General features: G+C 43.6%; 1 protein-coding gene across 4 annotated transcripts in view; it reads right to left on the bottom strand.

Annotated features, from left to right (window-relative positions):
• The window catches only part of LOC124802513 (mesocentin-like), a 629570-nt gene that overhangs the window by 95069 nt on the left and 518277 nt on the right, over positions 1-16224 (bottom strand). For all 4 annotated transcript variants that reach the window (XM_047263347.1, XM_047263349.1, XM_047263350.1 and 1 more), the window contains exon 2: positions 6758-6890. In XM_047263347.1, coding sequence (XP_047119303.1) covers positions 6758-6889 — 132 coding nt within the window. In that variant the 5' untranslated portion in view covers position 6890. The remainder of the gene's footprint in view (positions 1-6757; positions 6891-16224) is intronic.

Below are 16224 nucleotides of genomic sequence, written 5' to 3'. Positions count from 1 at the left end.
AATTATTCCCACACTGAAAATGTGGCTTTAGCAATTATTTATGGTGGGAAGAAGTTTCATGTGTACTTGGTGTGCCTGCAAACTCCACTTATTGTTCGACAACAGGGCATTAATATTGCTTTGTGGGCACTGGACTAAGCTTCCAGAAAAGATAGCACAGCATCTACTGCGAAGGCCATTGTTTTTGAGTGGTTAACCAATGAAATACACTTCCATCAACCAATTTGCTAATGTATATGTCCTACTCCCATTTCCCAGTGTTGCCGAAGTTGAGTTCAATCTTCAGGAAACTGTTTTGGACCTAACCAGCATCTGCAACAAACCCTAGATGAGTATCTGCCGACAGCATGGCACAGTAGTACTGCCCCTGACCCAGTTCTGCCCAGTTTTTCTGCAGTGCAGTCACAATGGCCAAAGTGTTTATCAAAACATGCTGATCTAGCACATCAAAACTATTTTGGGATGTAGCAAAGGCTTACTGCAACAAATGGCAACTTAACACTAACATCAAAAAACTCCGAATAAGCAGAAAGCTGTGCCCAGCGGCACGTGTATTGGCTCTGTATTAATGCTGCAACTGAACATGTCGGCCACTCCTGCCTGCTCACTGAACCAGCCAGCCCTGGCATAGCAGTGCTTGCCATAGTCAGGCCCAAAGCACCCATGAAAAAGAGTGTATGTCAATTTTTTTGCGCCATTTCAGGAAGCTATGTGGTTTCTTGTGGGGGATGCTATCTCCAGTTTGCCTTTTGTGGCACAGATGCCATCATCCACTGCCCACACTACCATCTGTGCCCTCTGTCTAACTTGTGCAACTGAGAGCTTGCACTACATATTGATGTCCGCCAGGAATTTCCAGTTTATGCCATTACAATTCAAGGCCTTTCTTTGCCATAACAGCATTAAACGTCTGATCACTGCCCATTTCCACACAGCTTCCAATTCAGATGCCAAGCAGGTCATGACTTTCAAGACCTATGTGCCCAAGGATTTGCTGATAATGTTGACCAAGGGAGCACTACACAGCTTCCTGACCACGTAAAGGTTCACTCCTGTGAACTTGACATGTCTGGCCAAAATATTATATGGGTGCAGGCATCAAACCCTGCCAGAACTGCTGTGCCTCTTACAGTGTGCACATGGCAACTGCGTCTGGGTATGCATATTACACTGCTGCCAGGGGTGACCCGAGTGGCTGTTGTAGGATGTAGGGGGTGTCAGATGCTCGACAACACAGCCGCTCACAAGTTCATAACTCGCAACCAAGTGCAGCTCTGGCCATGACTGCATTCACAAACAGCACCACTGCCACTCTGCTTCTGACCCAGGGAACTGATACCCACACTGCCACCCACTGTGCTATCATATAATAGTCCTGTATCACATCTACTGCTCACTCACTGGTACAACCTGTGGCCCCTACTACCTCACTCATTAGCACACACAATCACGGTAACCCGTGAACGCAAAATCACTCCCACTGCCAGCCCCTGTTGTACCCCCATCCCAGCCATTTGCCTCCCACATATCGTCAACCCAGCCAGCCCTGGAAAAACACAAGGCCATTTAAGTTATCCATGCCACTTGAACACATGATGGGGAGCTCCACTACAATTCCCCTCCTCTCATGCCTGCACCAACATAAACCTGGACATAATTGGGTCTACATAGCAATTAGAGTGAGGAACCTATCTCCAGTGGGTGTCTATAGCAGCAGTGACGTAGAGAAGCTGCAAATTCCCAGCATGGAAACTGCGGCCACAAGGGTCAGGACCACATGTGACACCACTAGTGTGGATGTAAGCCAGCAAAGGGTCACTTTAGTGCTTGTTCCATGCTGTATGAGGTGTTTAGTCTAGTATCTTATCGCTATGCCTATGGTGACACTGCTCTGTTTATAAACTATCCAGCTTTTGCTATTGGCTTACTTTCAGTGCACACATAATGATTCCGACTTTGTTGAGAGTTATGCTTTCGTATCGGGAGTGAATGTAAAGCTTACAAACCTACATCTGACATACATTCACACACTAAAGAGTAGCACTGAACCAGCACCAAGTATGCATCACATAGTGTCTATAATACAACATGAAATTAGACCATACTTTTAAAGAAACTTCAAAACGCATACATTGATCTATGTAAGGTGGTCAACGGATGTGAGGCTATTTGTTTGAGATTTACATCAGCTCACTCAGAACTAATCACTGTTCATCACCCAGCAGCTGTTGTTCCAGCAACACCACAGAACACTATAGCATCCTTTTGTGAATTACTGTACGAGTTTCCATGTAGCCACACCTGCAGAGCAGAGAGGTTGTGCCTGTAGCTGAACTAGTTTGATATACAGTTTAGTTTCTGTTTCTGTTTCTCGCAGACTTCCGTGAGAAAGTGAACTGTACCTGTGCACTTTACTCTTTAGACTAGTGTTTAGTAACTTACTCTACGTTTTTGCATAAATTTTGGTGCACATATTTGTGGGAGACAACTTTCCCACGTAGCTTCCCACTTCCAGAAGCACTATGTGACGTGACTATTTAAACCTCAAGTTAGCGCACAGGGTTATAGTTTCGATCAGTGCTTTATAATTTGCGTATTTATTTCCTGTAGTAGCTTTTGAGTAGGCAGAGTTTCTAGTAAAAAGTAACTGTTAACACATGAGTTTTCAGCACAGAAATTTATTCCTGCATTAAAAACTTACAGATCTTGTGATCTTAGGCTCTGCATAGCAGAGGTTACTGCCTCTGCTCTGCTACCGGCTGCGTGGCAGATAGTGGGTTAAACCTTGAGAGAAAGTGTTTCTTCCTGTTTTCTCTCCTTGTTTGTATGTTGCACACATTCCGATCTCAGTAGCACCACCATCGGGTAATTTTCTCTTTTGCAGGGGTCTGTTCGTACTTTCTCAGTTACTTCAGACTGCTCAGTTTGTATTTCTTGAGATCTTATTCAGTTTTTAAACAGTACAGTATTGCTAGAGACTGTGCTGGTAGCGAGCAGACACAAGGAGAATTGGCTGGTGCCCATAAACAGCTGGAAGCTGCATTGGGCCCAGTAAACAGGCTTTTGACTACTACTCAAAGCTGTGGCAACACTGGGACACCAGTGACGAGACTAGTAATGCCTTTGGTGCTGCTTGAATCCACTGGTGACTTGGTTGTCACTGCATCTTCCAACATCTGACTGGTCTGTCTTCACTTGAGAGTGAGTGGCAGATAGTGTTGGATTCCCTTCTCACTGGGTGGAAGGCAAAAGTGGGAATGGGCTGCATGGCTTGCTCTTTATGCCTTAGCAACAGGTATGAGTTGCTAATCAATGTTGATAATACTCCTGAGCAAGCAAAGGATGCCTTGTACAAAGTATTCTTTATGCCTCTAGTAGACAACATAATTTGTTGGACTGTTTGAAAACAAGGTTACTTAAAATCACTAAAAACCAGTTATGACAATTGTCTGTGACACACATTTTAATTCTGATATTATCTGTAACTAAAAAACTGAATAAAATTAAAATCTGAGTCTTATTAGATAACTGCAGAGCATTTTTTTTACTGTGTGAAATGTAATTACTGTTATTAACAAGAAGGCTAATTGCAAATATGTAAACAAACTACTTTAAGGAATTCCTAGACTGTTTTTCCAAAGACTGTTATTATTGAAATGAAGTACATTTTTAATGAAGCTAGGAAAAATGCTAGGAAGAAATTGCATTTGATATTTTTTCACATGATCCACAAATGCAACGTGTACAGTTAAGATTTTTATATGCTATTATATTCAAATATCTTACTATTTTCATTGTGAACGAGACTGTTCTGAAACAAGGTACATTTACTGCCTAATGACATTTTATTTTACGATTCATACTATGTCATTTTCCATTTGGATATAAGTCAAATTTCATTGTATTTCATTAATTATCTAGTTTTAACAATCACCAACACTGCACCTAATGTATATAAGGCCCATCAGGACCACTGTTGTAGGCCAATTTTGCACGGACTTTCGAGGTGGCCACTGTGCTGCTCTGATTTGTGAATCTGAAATCATTCTTCAAGGTACACACTGTGCCAAATTAGCCCAGTACCACTGCTTGCTTGTCTTCTGGATGACTTCAAGATGGAAATAAATTACTTCAAAATCCACAAACATGTGTGATACATATTAGTGTCAGCATCTTTCTTACTCTGATCAGTTGTAAGATTTGGACTTCCTCCTCTAAAGCAACAGCAGCAGATCATCTTTTCGACACAGATTACTCGACTTACGTATATGTCCAATGGGTTCATCCATTGCTTCACTTTCTGCAGATACTGATGTTTAACTAGATAACATGAAGAATTTTTATTACAGCATTATATCAACATAGTTTAGTAACTTTATAAAGTTCAGTGCATTAACTGACTATCAAGTATTTGATCCCAGTCAGTTTCAGATACTTTAATGACAGTATGATCATTATTCTTTGTTTTGTTTTTGTAATGAAAACTTCTCAAGATCAACCACTCTTCACTGAGTATTCTGTGTCTCTCTTCCCATTAATCCAACTTGGTAAGTGTCGTACACTGACAAGCAGTACTCAAGAATCAGTCGAATGAGTATATAGTTTTATGTGACATCCTACTTTAGATCACTTGGGACGGTTAGTTCCTAGTACTGCATGGTTATTATTGTTTCCAGTGATTTGTAGCCTAAAGCACTATCGAACAGTAACTGAATCTCCTCACCTATATACAGAATGTGTTACATTTGTTTAGTTCTCAGTCAACTGCCAGTCCCTGGCCAAATCACTAATCTGTAGATCTTCCTGTACTTTGTGACCATCCTCCAGCATAGCACGCATACAGGCAGAATACGGTGCTGCGGTCGGCAATGCCTACACAAGACGACAAGTGCCTGGCAAAGTTGTTAGATCTATTATTGCTGCTACAATGGCACGTTATCAAGATTTAAGTGAGTCTGAAAGTGCATCTCCCAGGTAGCGATGAAGTGGGGATTTTCCCAAACCACCATTTCACGAGTATACCGTGAATATCAGGAATCTGGGAAAATATCAAATCTCTGACTTCGCTGTGGCCGGAACAAGATCTTACAAGAATGGGACCAACAACAACTGAAGAGAATCTTTTAACATGACAGACGTGCAACCCTTCCACAAATTGTTACGGATTTCAATGATGGGCCATTAACAAGTATCAGGGTATGAACCATTCAACAAAACATCATCGATATGGGCTTTCAGAGCTGAAGGCCCACTAGTGTACCCTTGATGACTGCATGACACAAAGCTTTACGCCTCGCCTGGGCCTGTCAACACCGACAATGGACTGTTGATGACTGGAAACATGTTGCCTGGTCAGGCAAGTCTCGTTTCAAATTGTATTGAGCAGATGGACACGTACAGGAATGGAAACAACCTCATGAATCCATGGACCCTGCATGTCAACAGGGGCTGTTCAAGCTGGTGGAGGCTCTGTAATGGTGTGGGGCACATGCAATTGGAGTGATATGGGATCCCCGATACATCTAGATATGACTCTGACAGGTGACACATATGTAAGCATCCTGTTTCATCGCATGCATCCATTCATGTCCACTGTGCATTGTGACGGACTTGGGAAATTCCAGCAGGACAATGTGACACTCCACACATCCAGAATTGCTACAGAGTGGCTCCAGGAACACTCTCCTGAGTTTAAACACTTCCACTGGCCACCAAACTCCCCAGACATGAACATTATTGAGCAAATCTGGGATGCCTTGCAATGTGCTGTTAAGAAGAGATTCCCACCCCCTCTACTCTTACGGATTTATGGACAGCATTGCAGCATTCATGGTGTCAATTGTGTCCAGCACTACTTCAGACATTAGTCAAGTCCATGCCACATCGTGTTGTGGCACTTCTGCGTGCTCGTGGGGGCCATACACTATCTTACGTAGGTGTACCAGTTTCTTTGGGTCTTTAGAGTGAGTGAGTGAGTGAGAGAGAGAGAGAGAGAGAGAGAGAGAGAGAGAGAGAGAGAGTGTGTGTGTGTGTGTGTGTGTGTGAGTGTGTGTGTGTGTGCGTGTGAATCCAGTCACAAAGATAAGAGAAATTAGGGCTCATATGAAGGCTTATAGACAGTCGCTTCACCCCTGATCTATTTGAAAGTGGAACAGGAAAGGAAATGACTAGTAGTTGTACAAGGTATCCTCTGCCATGCAGCACGGAGTAGCTTGCTGAGTTGCAGATGTAGATGTATTCCAATACAAGTAAGCTAGTACTTTCTTCATTAAACAGCAATAAGGAACTGTATTGAACGTCTTTAGGAAATTCACAAGATATCTGTTTTGCTGAAGGGTAGGCCTATGATTATGTACGTCTGTTTAACACATTTTGGAAGGGCATACTGGAAAGTAAGGCCTCCGAGTTTTTGTGTGTAAATTCTTAAAGTTTTTTTAGATGAAACTGCTATTATTAACATTCTACATCTTTATTCTTCATGCCTACATGTTTATTTCTGAACACAGTCACCCTGGCGACAAACACATTTTATCCAATGAGGGACCAGTTTGCCAATATTGTCAACAAAACATTTTTACAAGAAGAGCTGGCAAAGTTAATTGCGAACGCTCTGTACATAAAGAGCTTAAACTGCCATGCACTGGGAAATCTATAATCGAGCATGCACCAACACATAACGAATGCTGTCTAATAATGTGCTGCAGATACTGGGCAATTCAACAGCCACTGGTTTGAACCTAATGCCACGTAGACCTACCTCCACATTGAGCTCCAGCAGGCTGCCATCGAGCAGGGTGACCCTGGCGAGGACGGTCTTCCCGCCCCCACTGCTCTGCTTCACGGCCGGCTGTTGTTCGCCCTTCTCAGCCGCCTTCGTCTCCTCAGGCATGCTGCAACAAAACAAACATCCTCTCATTACCTTCCATTGCAAGGTCTTCTCAAAACAAATACATTATATCTCACTTGTGTGAAAACTAAGAAATAAAATTAAAGAGAGACACATAAACATACAGAAGAGATAGAGACAGAACCACTGGCCATTACTTGCCTTCAAGGGGAGAAATTTCAGCACAGGACCCAGGAAGACAGAGTCTGAGTCAGTTGCCCTTCCTTCTTAATCTTCCCCATTCTACCCCTCTCTCTTGGCTGATGAAGAAACTATTACTTCCAAAAGCTAAGATAGCATGTGTACTTTCACAGGTGTCTATCAACAGTAATGAACTAAGTGCTGGCCTTCAATTGTGTCTTATAATTTTGTAGTTTTCTCCAGAGAAATTTCCTTTTGATACAAATAAAATTCACAAATTACGTCTGTATATGTGCAGCTGAGTAAAACTAATTTTTATCGCGATATGCGCTATCTGCTCAAATTATCTAGACACCCTATGTAATGTGCAATTGATCACTATAGTCCAATTTTCCTGCTTTCATCAAGACATTCCCTTTACGTTTCGTTCTGATAAAATTTAGTTTCATTCAGTTGCATATAGACAGAGTTAACAAAACAGTTTCCACATGCAGCTGAGGATGACAGAACAATAAAGATGAAATAAAATCCAATCCATCTGTGGCTCATGGAACGTTTCAAAGTGTGTGGCAGATGGTATTGTGTAGTTCACTATGTGTATCAAGCAACTGATGTGTGATCTTCAGTGGATTTTTAATAGCTCTGTCTCACATACCGCATCAGTTACTTTGTGCAGGTCGTGTAGTACTTCACACACCTTGTCATAGTTTTTGGTGCTGACACTTTGTTTACTACTGTATTAGTCATATTAAGCCATTTATTTCCATCTTTAGTGTTGTTTTAACAATAATTACACGTATTTTCACCAAGAAAATCAAAGTTTCTGATGTCAGTTCAAAGGATGATTAAATATTGTTGGTGTCGTTCTATAAGTTAAATATTATTTCTGTAATTTATTCATTAAATGTTGAGGCAACGGAATGTCAAAATATTCCCCCACCGCATGGCCGCATTCACACAGACTGTCAACAGAATATTATGTCAGCGTCAACGTTTTCCGCGAGTGTTCTTCCACAAGAGATTTAGGTTTTACAGTACCCCGACGGAGTAAAACATCATGTACTCTAGAAATAATTTTCGTTGAATAACCTTTCTAAACAGTGAATACGTCAGCTCTTTTCAAATACAAAACTACGATTGTTATTTATGTTATTTGACACTTAGAAAGAAAAACATAAAATGGATTGGGTAAAAAGGCTATGCGTATTGCATTCAGATACAGTATGATATGTTTGCATGAATACATTTTCTCTCGCAAATAACCGACGATTTTTTGAAATGTTTGGACAACACTTTTCCGATTGTTTCATTTCTCAGCAGTTTTTTACCACACAAACTTCGTCAAGATAACGTCCGTTATGAATCTTGGACAACACTTTTCCGATTGTTTCATTTCTCAGCAGTTTTTTACCACACAAACTTCGTCAAGATAACGTCCGTTATGAATCTTGCGTCGGCCGTTAACAAATTCTACCACTGCTAGTTCCTTTACTCTGACACGACATCCAAATTTTTCAATCACCGATGATATCTCGTAACACGACTTTCATAGGGCTGAGCGAAGTGGTGTGATGACGTTGCGTCAAGTGTGAAGGTGACATCGCCTTCCGTCCCGATCCGTTTGCTGACGTCGAGTATGAATCAACTTTTAAACGTGAGGCCTGCAAAATTTTATTGAATCGCGTCAGTCACACACAGCGGCTTGCTTAACATCTGAAGAGCCATCCAACGTGCCCGTTTTAACCGATCGCGCCAGCAGACGGCTGCACGTGTCGGCTTCGCTCGAGGAATAGCCACAGGCTGTCGGTCCCCCCCCCCCCCCCCCCACCCACCCTAGCCACAGGCTGTCGGTCCCCCCCCCCCCCCCCCCCCACTTCTCTTCAATCCTGGCCGCCTCGTGGCCAACCGCCGATGCCGTATAAGGCCACAACAGACTCCCGACCGGCTGCACGCGCGGGGATGTGCCGCCTCCAGCGTGCTACCCACGTCTTTGTTATTTACTTTCATTAGAATGGCTTTATTTTCCGTACCTGGTCCATGCATGCTGCCAGTAATAGCAACGCGTTGCTGAAGTTTTTATTACCGACGCCGAAGAGATGACTAATCCTAATGAATCTTGCATCTGACGCGGATGCCCGTTACCAGTAACAACCGGTAACTGGAAACGATGCAAGAACTGACGCACAAAATACACTGATGAGCCAAAACGTTATGACCACCTGCTTAAAAGCTTGTTTGTCCGTATCAGGGATCCGACAGTTTGTTGGTAGGTTTGTCGGGATATGCAGCATTAGATATCTACGCACAGGTCATGTACTTCGCGCAAATAACGGGCCACTGATTTGCGTACGCGGTATGGCGCCCGAAAACAACCCAGATGGGTTCCATAGGATTTAAATCTGGCGAATTTGGTCGCCCAGAGTCAACTTGAGTCCAGTATAACGCTCCTCAAACCACTGTAGAGCACGATTCTGTCTCCGAGAAATGCCACGCCGGGTAGCCGCGCGTTCTGGGGCGTCTTGCACGGTTCGCGCGGCTCCCCCCCCCCCTTCAGACGTTACGAGTCCACCCTCGGGCATGTGTGTGTGTGTGTGTGTGTGTGTGTGTGTGTGTGTTGTCCTTAGCGTAAGTTAGTTTACGTTAGATTAAGTAGTGTGTAAGCTTAGGAGCCGATGACAGCACTTTTGGTCCCACAAGATTTTCCCACGAATTTCCAAATTTTGCTCCGAAAAAACGGGCAATTATACCGCTGAAAGATGACATCGCCGTTGGCGAAGACACCAAGCATGAAGGGATGCAGGTGGTTCCAGATGCCAGCGTGTCTTCGATTACTACGAAAAGTGCCATGCAAGCGTCAGGAGAGTGTCTCCCATAGCACAATACTGCTCCCACTAGACTGCGTGGCGCGCTGGACATTTCGAGCCATTTGCCTAGATGACGGCGTTTGTGGTGACGACCATCGATCTACTGTAGCAAAAATGTGATTCACTCGAAGAGCCGACACGTTCCCATTGATCGACGGTCGAATCCATATGGTCTGGAGCCAACAACAACTGTAACTGACGATCTCTTTGGGTCAACGTGTGAATACGTAGGAGTGGTCTGCTGCGGAGCTCCAGGTTCAACAATGTACGGTGAATGGTGTCTCCGAAACAATTGTGCGGGCACCGGTACTGTGCTCTTTCGGCAGAGATGCCTCAGATCACCATCTATCCTATATTACAGAGCAGACAAGCCTCCGAACCCTACGTTCTGTGAAGAGTCGTGGACGTCCTACCATTTAGCGCCCACTGGTCCTACCTCTACCTCTACCTCTACCTCTACCTCTACCCGTAGATGCTCACTACAGTAGCACGTGAACATTCGACCAGCTTCGCCGTTTTCGAGATACTGCGTAATAATAATCTGCCCTTTGTCGAAATCGCTTATCTCAACGGATTTCCCCATTTGCAGCCCACATCTTCGCTAGCCCGTCCGTGTCTGCAAAGCTTACATACTCTCCTTACGGCATTCAACGTCGCGATGGGCAGTGGTCGTAATGTTTTGGCTTATAAGTGTAAATTTCTGTGTTGAGGAATCCCTCAAACATACACGATTATCACACTGTGGAGATTACAAGAACTTTAAAACTAGTAAATGTTCAATGAAAGGAAATTGACAATTGACACAGTGGCGAGTACAAACACCGGAAAAAAGTAAACCAGACCTTTCCGAAATTTTAATGGAAAAACCTGCAATTAGTCGCACGCCACATAAACCATTTTATTCGCCGCTAGTCAGTGACAGTATAAATGTCCTGTGCAAATGGTAAACGACTTGGCTTGAAACCACTAACACAAAGGTAGACTTTCTTGAGGTCACTGGCGGAATGCAGTTATGACATGTCCTCTTTCTAGTGCGAGTCACGTACATCGGCACGTGAAACAATGAGAAGCGACGATACAACGTCGAGGTCATACCGGGTGGTTTTTCCCGCGGGATATCAATGAAGGTATACAACAAAGAGAAAATGGGCGCCATTCACACAAGGCCACAGGGGTCTACAGATCATTCAGCAGTTGTCGAGCACTTATACACAATTTAAATTAAATTAATATTACAGTTGAAAGGACAGAAGTAAAAACCGTGGACGCTATGAACGGGTGAGAGCTTAAGAGTTCTGCTTTTCTTTTACCGCTGGCACGCATTAATATCAGTTCGACTATTTATGTCTTCTTACTAGTCTCTGATGGATGTGGTGAACACTACATCCTCAGTTGCTACCCACTGATGCGTTGTTCTTCCGACAGATCTTTCAGAACATTCGAGAAAAATGTCGTGTATAATATTTTCATCAGCCATCTGACATACATTACTGCATAAAATCCTCCACCGAACTTTTCCTTGTTCACTAATTTCATCCACACACTTTCTATTAGGTCGTCATCTCTATTGTTTCGTATCACTTGGAGCCCAGCGAAGAATTTCACATGCCACTCTACCATACATTCACCTGCTGCATGTCTCACTCATCTCAATTACGTTTTTATAACAGTCCCAGTTACTTGTTCCAATCTCTATTCTCTGGTCCATTTGTACAGTTACCAACCAAACCTCAGTTTTTGTATTGTACGTATACTAGTTCGTAATCTGTGGAAACCAAATTACTATGCACATAATGCTTGCTTGCCCCGTAGTGTACTACACTAAATTGCATGAAGTCATGAGACAACAGAGTCAAAATAGCTAAATAAGTATTACCAACGCTTGAAAGCTGTGTAAATATCTGGAACGTCACCAACTGCATCTACAAGCAAGTTATCAAACGTGGTTATACATTGTTGAGCCAAACCGTTATGACCACCATAGGTCCCACCGTTGGAGCAAATTACAGCAGCCATTCGGCGTGGCATGGATTCAACAAACCGTTGGTAGGTTTTCAGAGGCATGTGGCACCAGATTTCTAAGCGCAGGTTACACAATTCACGAAAATTACGTCCGGTGGTTTTTGGGTGAGCAACTGACGCCCGATGGCGTGCCAAATACGTACGTTCTGGTTGAGGTTAGACGAATTTCTACATCTACATCTACATATAAACTCCGCAATCCACCATACGGTGCGTGGCGGAGGGTACCTCGTACCACAACTAGCACCTTCTCTCCCTGTTCCACACCCAAACAGAACGAGGGAAAAATGACTGCCTATATGCCTCTGTACGAGTCCTAATCTCTCTTATCTTATCTTTGTGGTCTTTCCGCGCAATGTAAGTTGGCGGCAGTAAAATTGTACTGCAGTCAGCCTCAAATTCTGGTTCTCTAAATTTCCTCAGTAGTGATTCACGAAAAGAACGCCTCCTTTCCTCCAAAGACTCCCACCGTAGTTCCTGAAGCATTTCCGTAACACTCGCGTGATGACCAAACCTACCAGTAACAAATCTAGCAGCCCGCCTCTGAATTGCTTCTACGTCCTCTCTCAATCCGACCTGATAGGGATCCCAAATGCTCGAGCAGTACTCAAGAATAGGTCGTATTAGTGTTTTATAAGCGGTCTCCTTTACAGATGAACCACATCTTCCCAAAATTCTAACAATGAACCTTAGACGACTATCCGCCTTCCCCACAACTGCCATTACATGCTTGTCCCACTTCATATCGCTCTGCAATGTTACGCCCAAATATTAAATCGACGTGACTGTGTCAAGCGCTACACTACTAATGGAGTATTCAAACATTACGGGATTCTTTTTCCTATTCATCTGCATTAATTTACATTTATCTATATTTAGAGTTAGCTGCCATTCTTTACACAATCACAAATACTGTCCAAGTCATCTTGTATCCTCCTAGTCACTCAACGACGACACCTTCCCGTACACCACAGCATCAGCAGCAAACAGCCGCACATTGCTATCCACCCTACCCAAAAGATCATTTATGTACATGGAAAACAACAGCGGACCTACCACACTTCCCTGGGGCACTCCAGATGATACCATCACCTCCAATGAACACTCATCATCGAGGACAACGAACTGGGTTCTATTACGTAAGAAGTCTTCGAGCCACGCATATATTTGGGAACCAATCCCATATGCTCGTACTTTACTTTGGAGTCTGCAGTGGGTGGCCAAGACATCAATATGAGTTCACTATCATGCTCCTCGAAACACACTAGCACGAATCTGACCTTGTGATAGGAGCAGTTATCGTGCTGGAGGATGCAATCTCCGTTGAGGAAGGCATCAAACATGAAGGGATGCAGGTGGCCCGCCATAGAGTTCACGTACTCCACAGCTGTCATGGTGCCTCCCATTGCCGGTACCGCCAAAGGTTCCACGGAAGCCCAGGTGAATGTCCCTCAATCATAATACCGGTCCCAGACAATGTCAAGGTGTAGGTTTCGAGTAGCCACACACGAACAACGAGCTGGTACAACAAGAAAAGTGATTAATCCGACCAGGTGATCTACGGCCCAATCTGAATGACCCCGTGCCACTGCAGTCGTAACTGATGATGTCTTTGGATCAATGTGGAAACACATAGAGACCTTTTGCTGTGGAGCTCTGCGTTCAACAGCGAGCGGAACAGAGTGCTCAGAAAGATTGTGTGTCTGCAGCAGCATTGTACCCCGTCGACAAATTTGCCCCCAGATCGCCACCTATCCTGCTTTACAAAGTTGCCAAGCCTTATACCACAACGTCATGGGTCATGAAGGGTGGACGTCCAACATCTTGCAACCACTTTCCATAAACGCTCACGACAGTAGCATGCGAAGAACCGACCAGCTTCGCCGTTTTCAATATGCTTGTTCCCAGGTGCTGGTCCGTAACAACCTGCGCTTTGTCAAAGTCGCTTATGTCAGTAAATGCCCCATTTGCTGCCAATATTGTCGCTACAATGGTTCCCCATTCGTCACTGCTCCGCTCATATACTTCCCTCACAGAGTCACGTGCGCATAACGCCATCAGATGGCATTTAGACTAACGGTGGGCAGCTGTCAGATTAGTGTACGTACCCAACAATAATTATCTGACTTTCAACACGGACTTGATCGTCTTTATTCACCACGATCGCGACCTCGGCCATACTCGCTTTGAAGGACGTTAATGCATAACGTTCCTTTTACGATGATACTGTCCTCGTGTCAATTATGTCTACTTGTTAGCATCCAACGGTACAGAAACGCATAAACTACTGTACGACTTTGTCAACAGTGACAACATCAAGTTATAGCTCCCTGTGCTGCTAATTTAATGCTCTTGGTAATTAGAATATCAGGGTAAGTCCGAAGCTTAATTAAACTACTATCTTCCCACTCGCTCCTCAGGAAAATATGGAACTCTCAGCCTCTAAATGTACGTCACTATGGGCATCCTATATGTATGTGCCTGAATACTGCTGTAACTAAACATACGGCTGTACGTATGGTTGTAATATCCAACTCTTGTTCTTGTAAACTGTTCTCCTCTTCTGTTTAGATTGTACTTTTAGTTCTGAACAATTACTCAATTATCTATCCGCAGCTTTTGAAACAATTCTTGCAGGACACATAAAAGAACATTTTATTGTTACTTTAGATACACAGTCATTAATATGGATTGAGCTGGAAACATCCCAAATGCATATCATCAGCGATTTATCTTTTCTTTTGAGTAGCCAGTAAGATTATATATATATATATTCGTCTTGTTTGCTCGTTTCGGTGTACTGCGGTTGTAATACTTACTTTATGTCGGAATCAGTCCTTTGTTAAGCCTATGTAACTTCGTTCCAGGGTACGATTGACGCTAATGTCTACCTTACAATGTCAAAACAAACTAATCTAAAATACATTTACAGTGTTGACAGGAGTCTTCGTCTTTTGTATACAAAAAAAAAGTAGCACTTCACGTAACAATTACTATCGAATTCATGTTACCTGCACACACAGTTTCCACTGCGCATCCACCCAGTGTGAAATTTTACAACATTAATAACGCTCCAGGCGGAAAATGTTGTCCTTTCTAAAGGAGACTTGATCGCCGGCGCGACATGTATAGGACATATCATATAAGGACGGGTCGCAGAAATTACACTGCACAGCGTTTACATTGTGCCAACATTAGTTCACTGTACTGCTAGACTCTGGCTTGTTTCCTGACTTGTTCATGCACTATCGTCAATGATAACGAAAGAGTCTCAGATTACTCGAACTTTAAATGACAGACACAAGAGAGATTATGTGTGTCAAATCAGCAAATCTGTATTTGTCTTTGATCTGACGTAACAAGACCGATAATAATGTCTTTACTAACTGCCGAACTTTGGAACGAGGGTCTTTTTTGGACGCACTACGACATTCACTGAGCAATAATTATCGCTGCTCGTCTCGGTGAATGAATTTGTACAAGCTAATGGTCAGGTTCGTGAGTGACGCTTATTATATGGTTGGAGTCGGTTGTGAAACCAGCCCTTCAAGTGAAACCTATTAGGTCTAACTGCCAAAGCTCGAACCTATTGTGTGTAGCTGCTATAGCTCGAATGGAAGAACTTTGTGAGTGACAGACTGCAGTACCGGTGAGCAGCGGAGGGAGGGTGGGGGACTGCCGATTTTCAGGCGGCGACGCCTGAAAAGACTGTATGGGCCGACTAAAGAGGCGAGCACTTAGTGGTCGAGGCAGAACAGCAATTGGCTTGCGGCTGGCTCCTACTACTCGACTAGCTGAAACGTCAACCACAGAATGTAGACTGTCTTAACACGATACTCCTGTGATAGTTTTGGCTGTCTGTTTTGCTACAGAAGAATGTGAAACCTGACAATCCGTACACTAGAGCAGAATCCCCCTGTGACGAGCACATTACTACATTCATTAATGGTCCGATTCTGACGTTACTAACTACACAATAAACGGAATCGCAGTGTCGTGAGGGGGAGACACACGGCCGGAACGGCTGGCTCACAACTACTCAGAGCAACACACACACACACACACACACACACACACACACACACACACAGTTCGCTGGGAAGCTGTGACTCCTGAGGCAGATGTAAGCTATGCGTATATTGTCCAGCAGACACTTTTGTATTCGGTCGTGCAGTTCAAATGGTTCAAATGGCTCTGAGCACTATGGGACTTCACTGCTGTGGTCATTAGTCCCCTAGAACTTAGAACTACTTAAACCTAACTAACCTAAGGACATCACACACATCCATGCCCGAGGCAGGATTCGAACCT

This window comes from Schistocerca piceifrons, chromosome 6 (genome assembly GCF_021461385.2).
Source record: "Schistocerca piceifrons isolate TAMUIC-IGC-003096 chromosome 6, iqSchPice1.1, whole genome shotgun sequence".
NCBI classification, from domain to species: Eukaryota; Metazoa; Arthropoda; class Insecta; order Orthoptera; family Acrididae; genus Schistocerca; species Schistocerca piceifrons.
The sequence above is the reverse complement of the archived record's forward strand: the minus strand, read 5'-3'. Positions and strand labels throughout refer to the sequence as shown.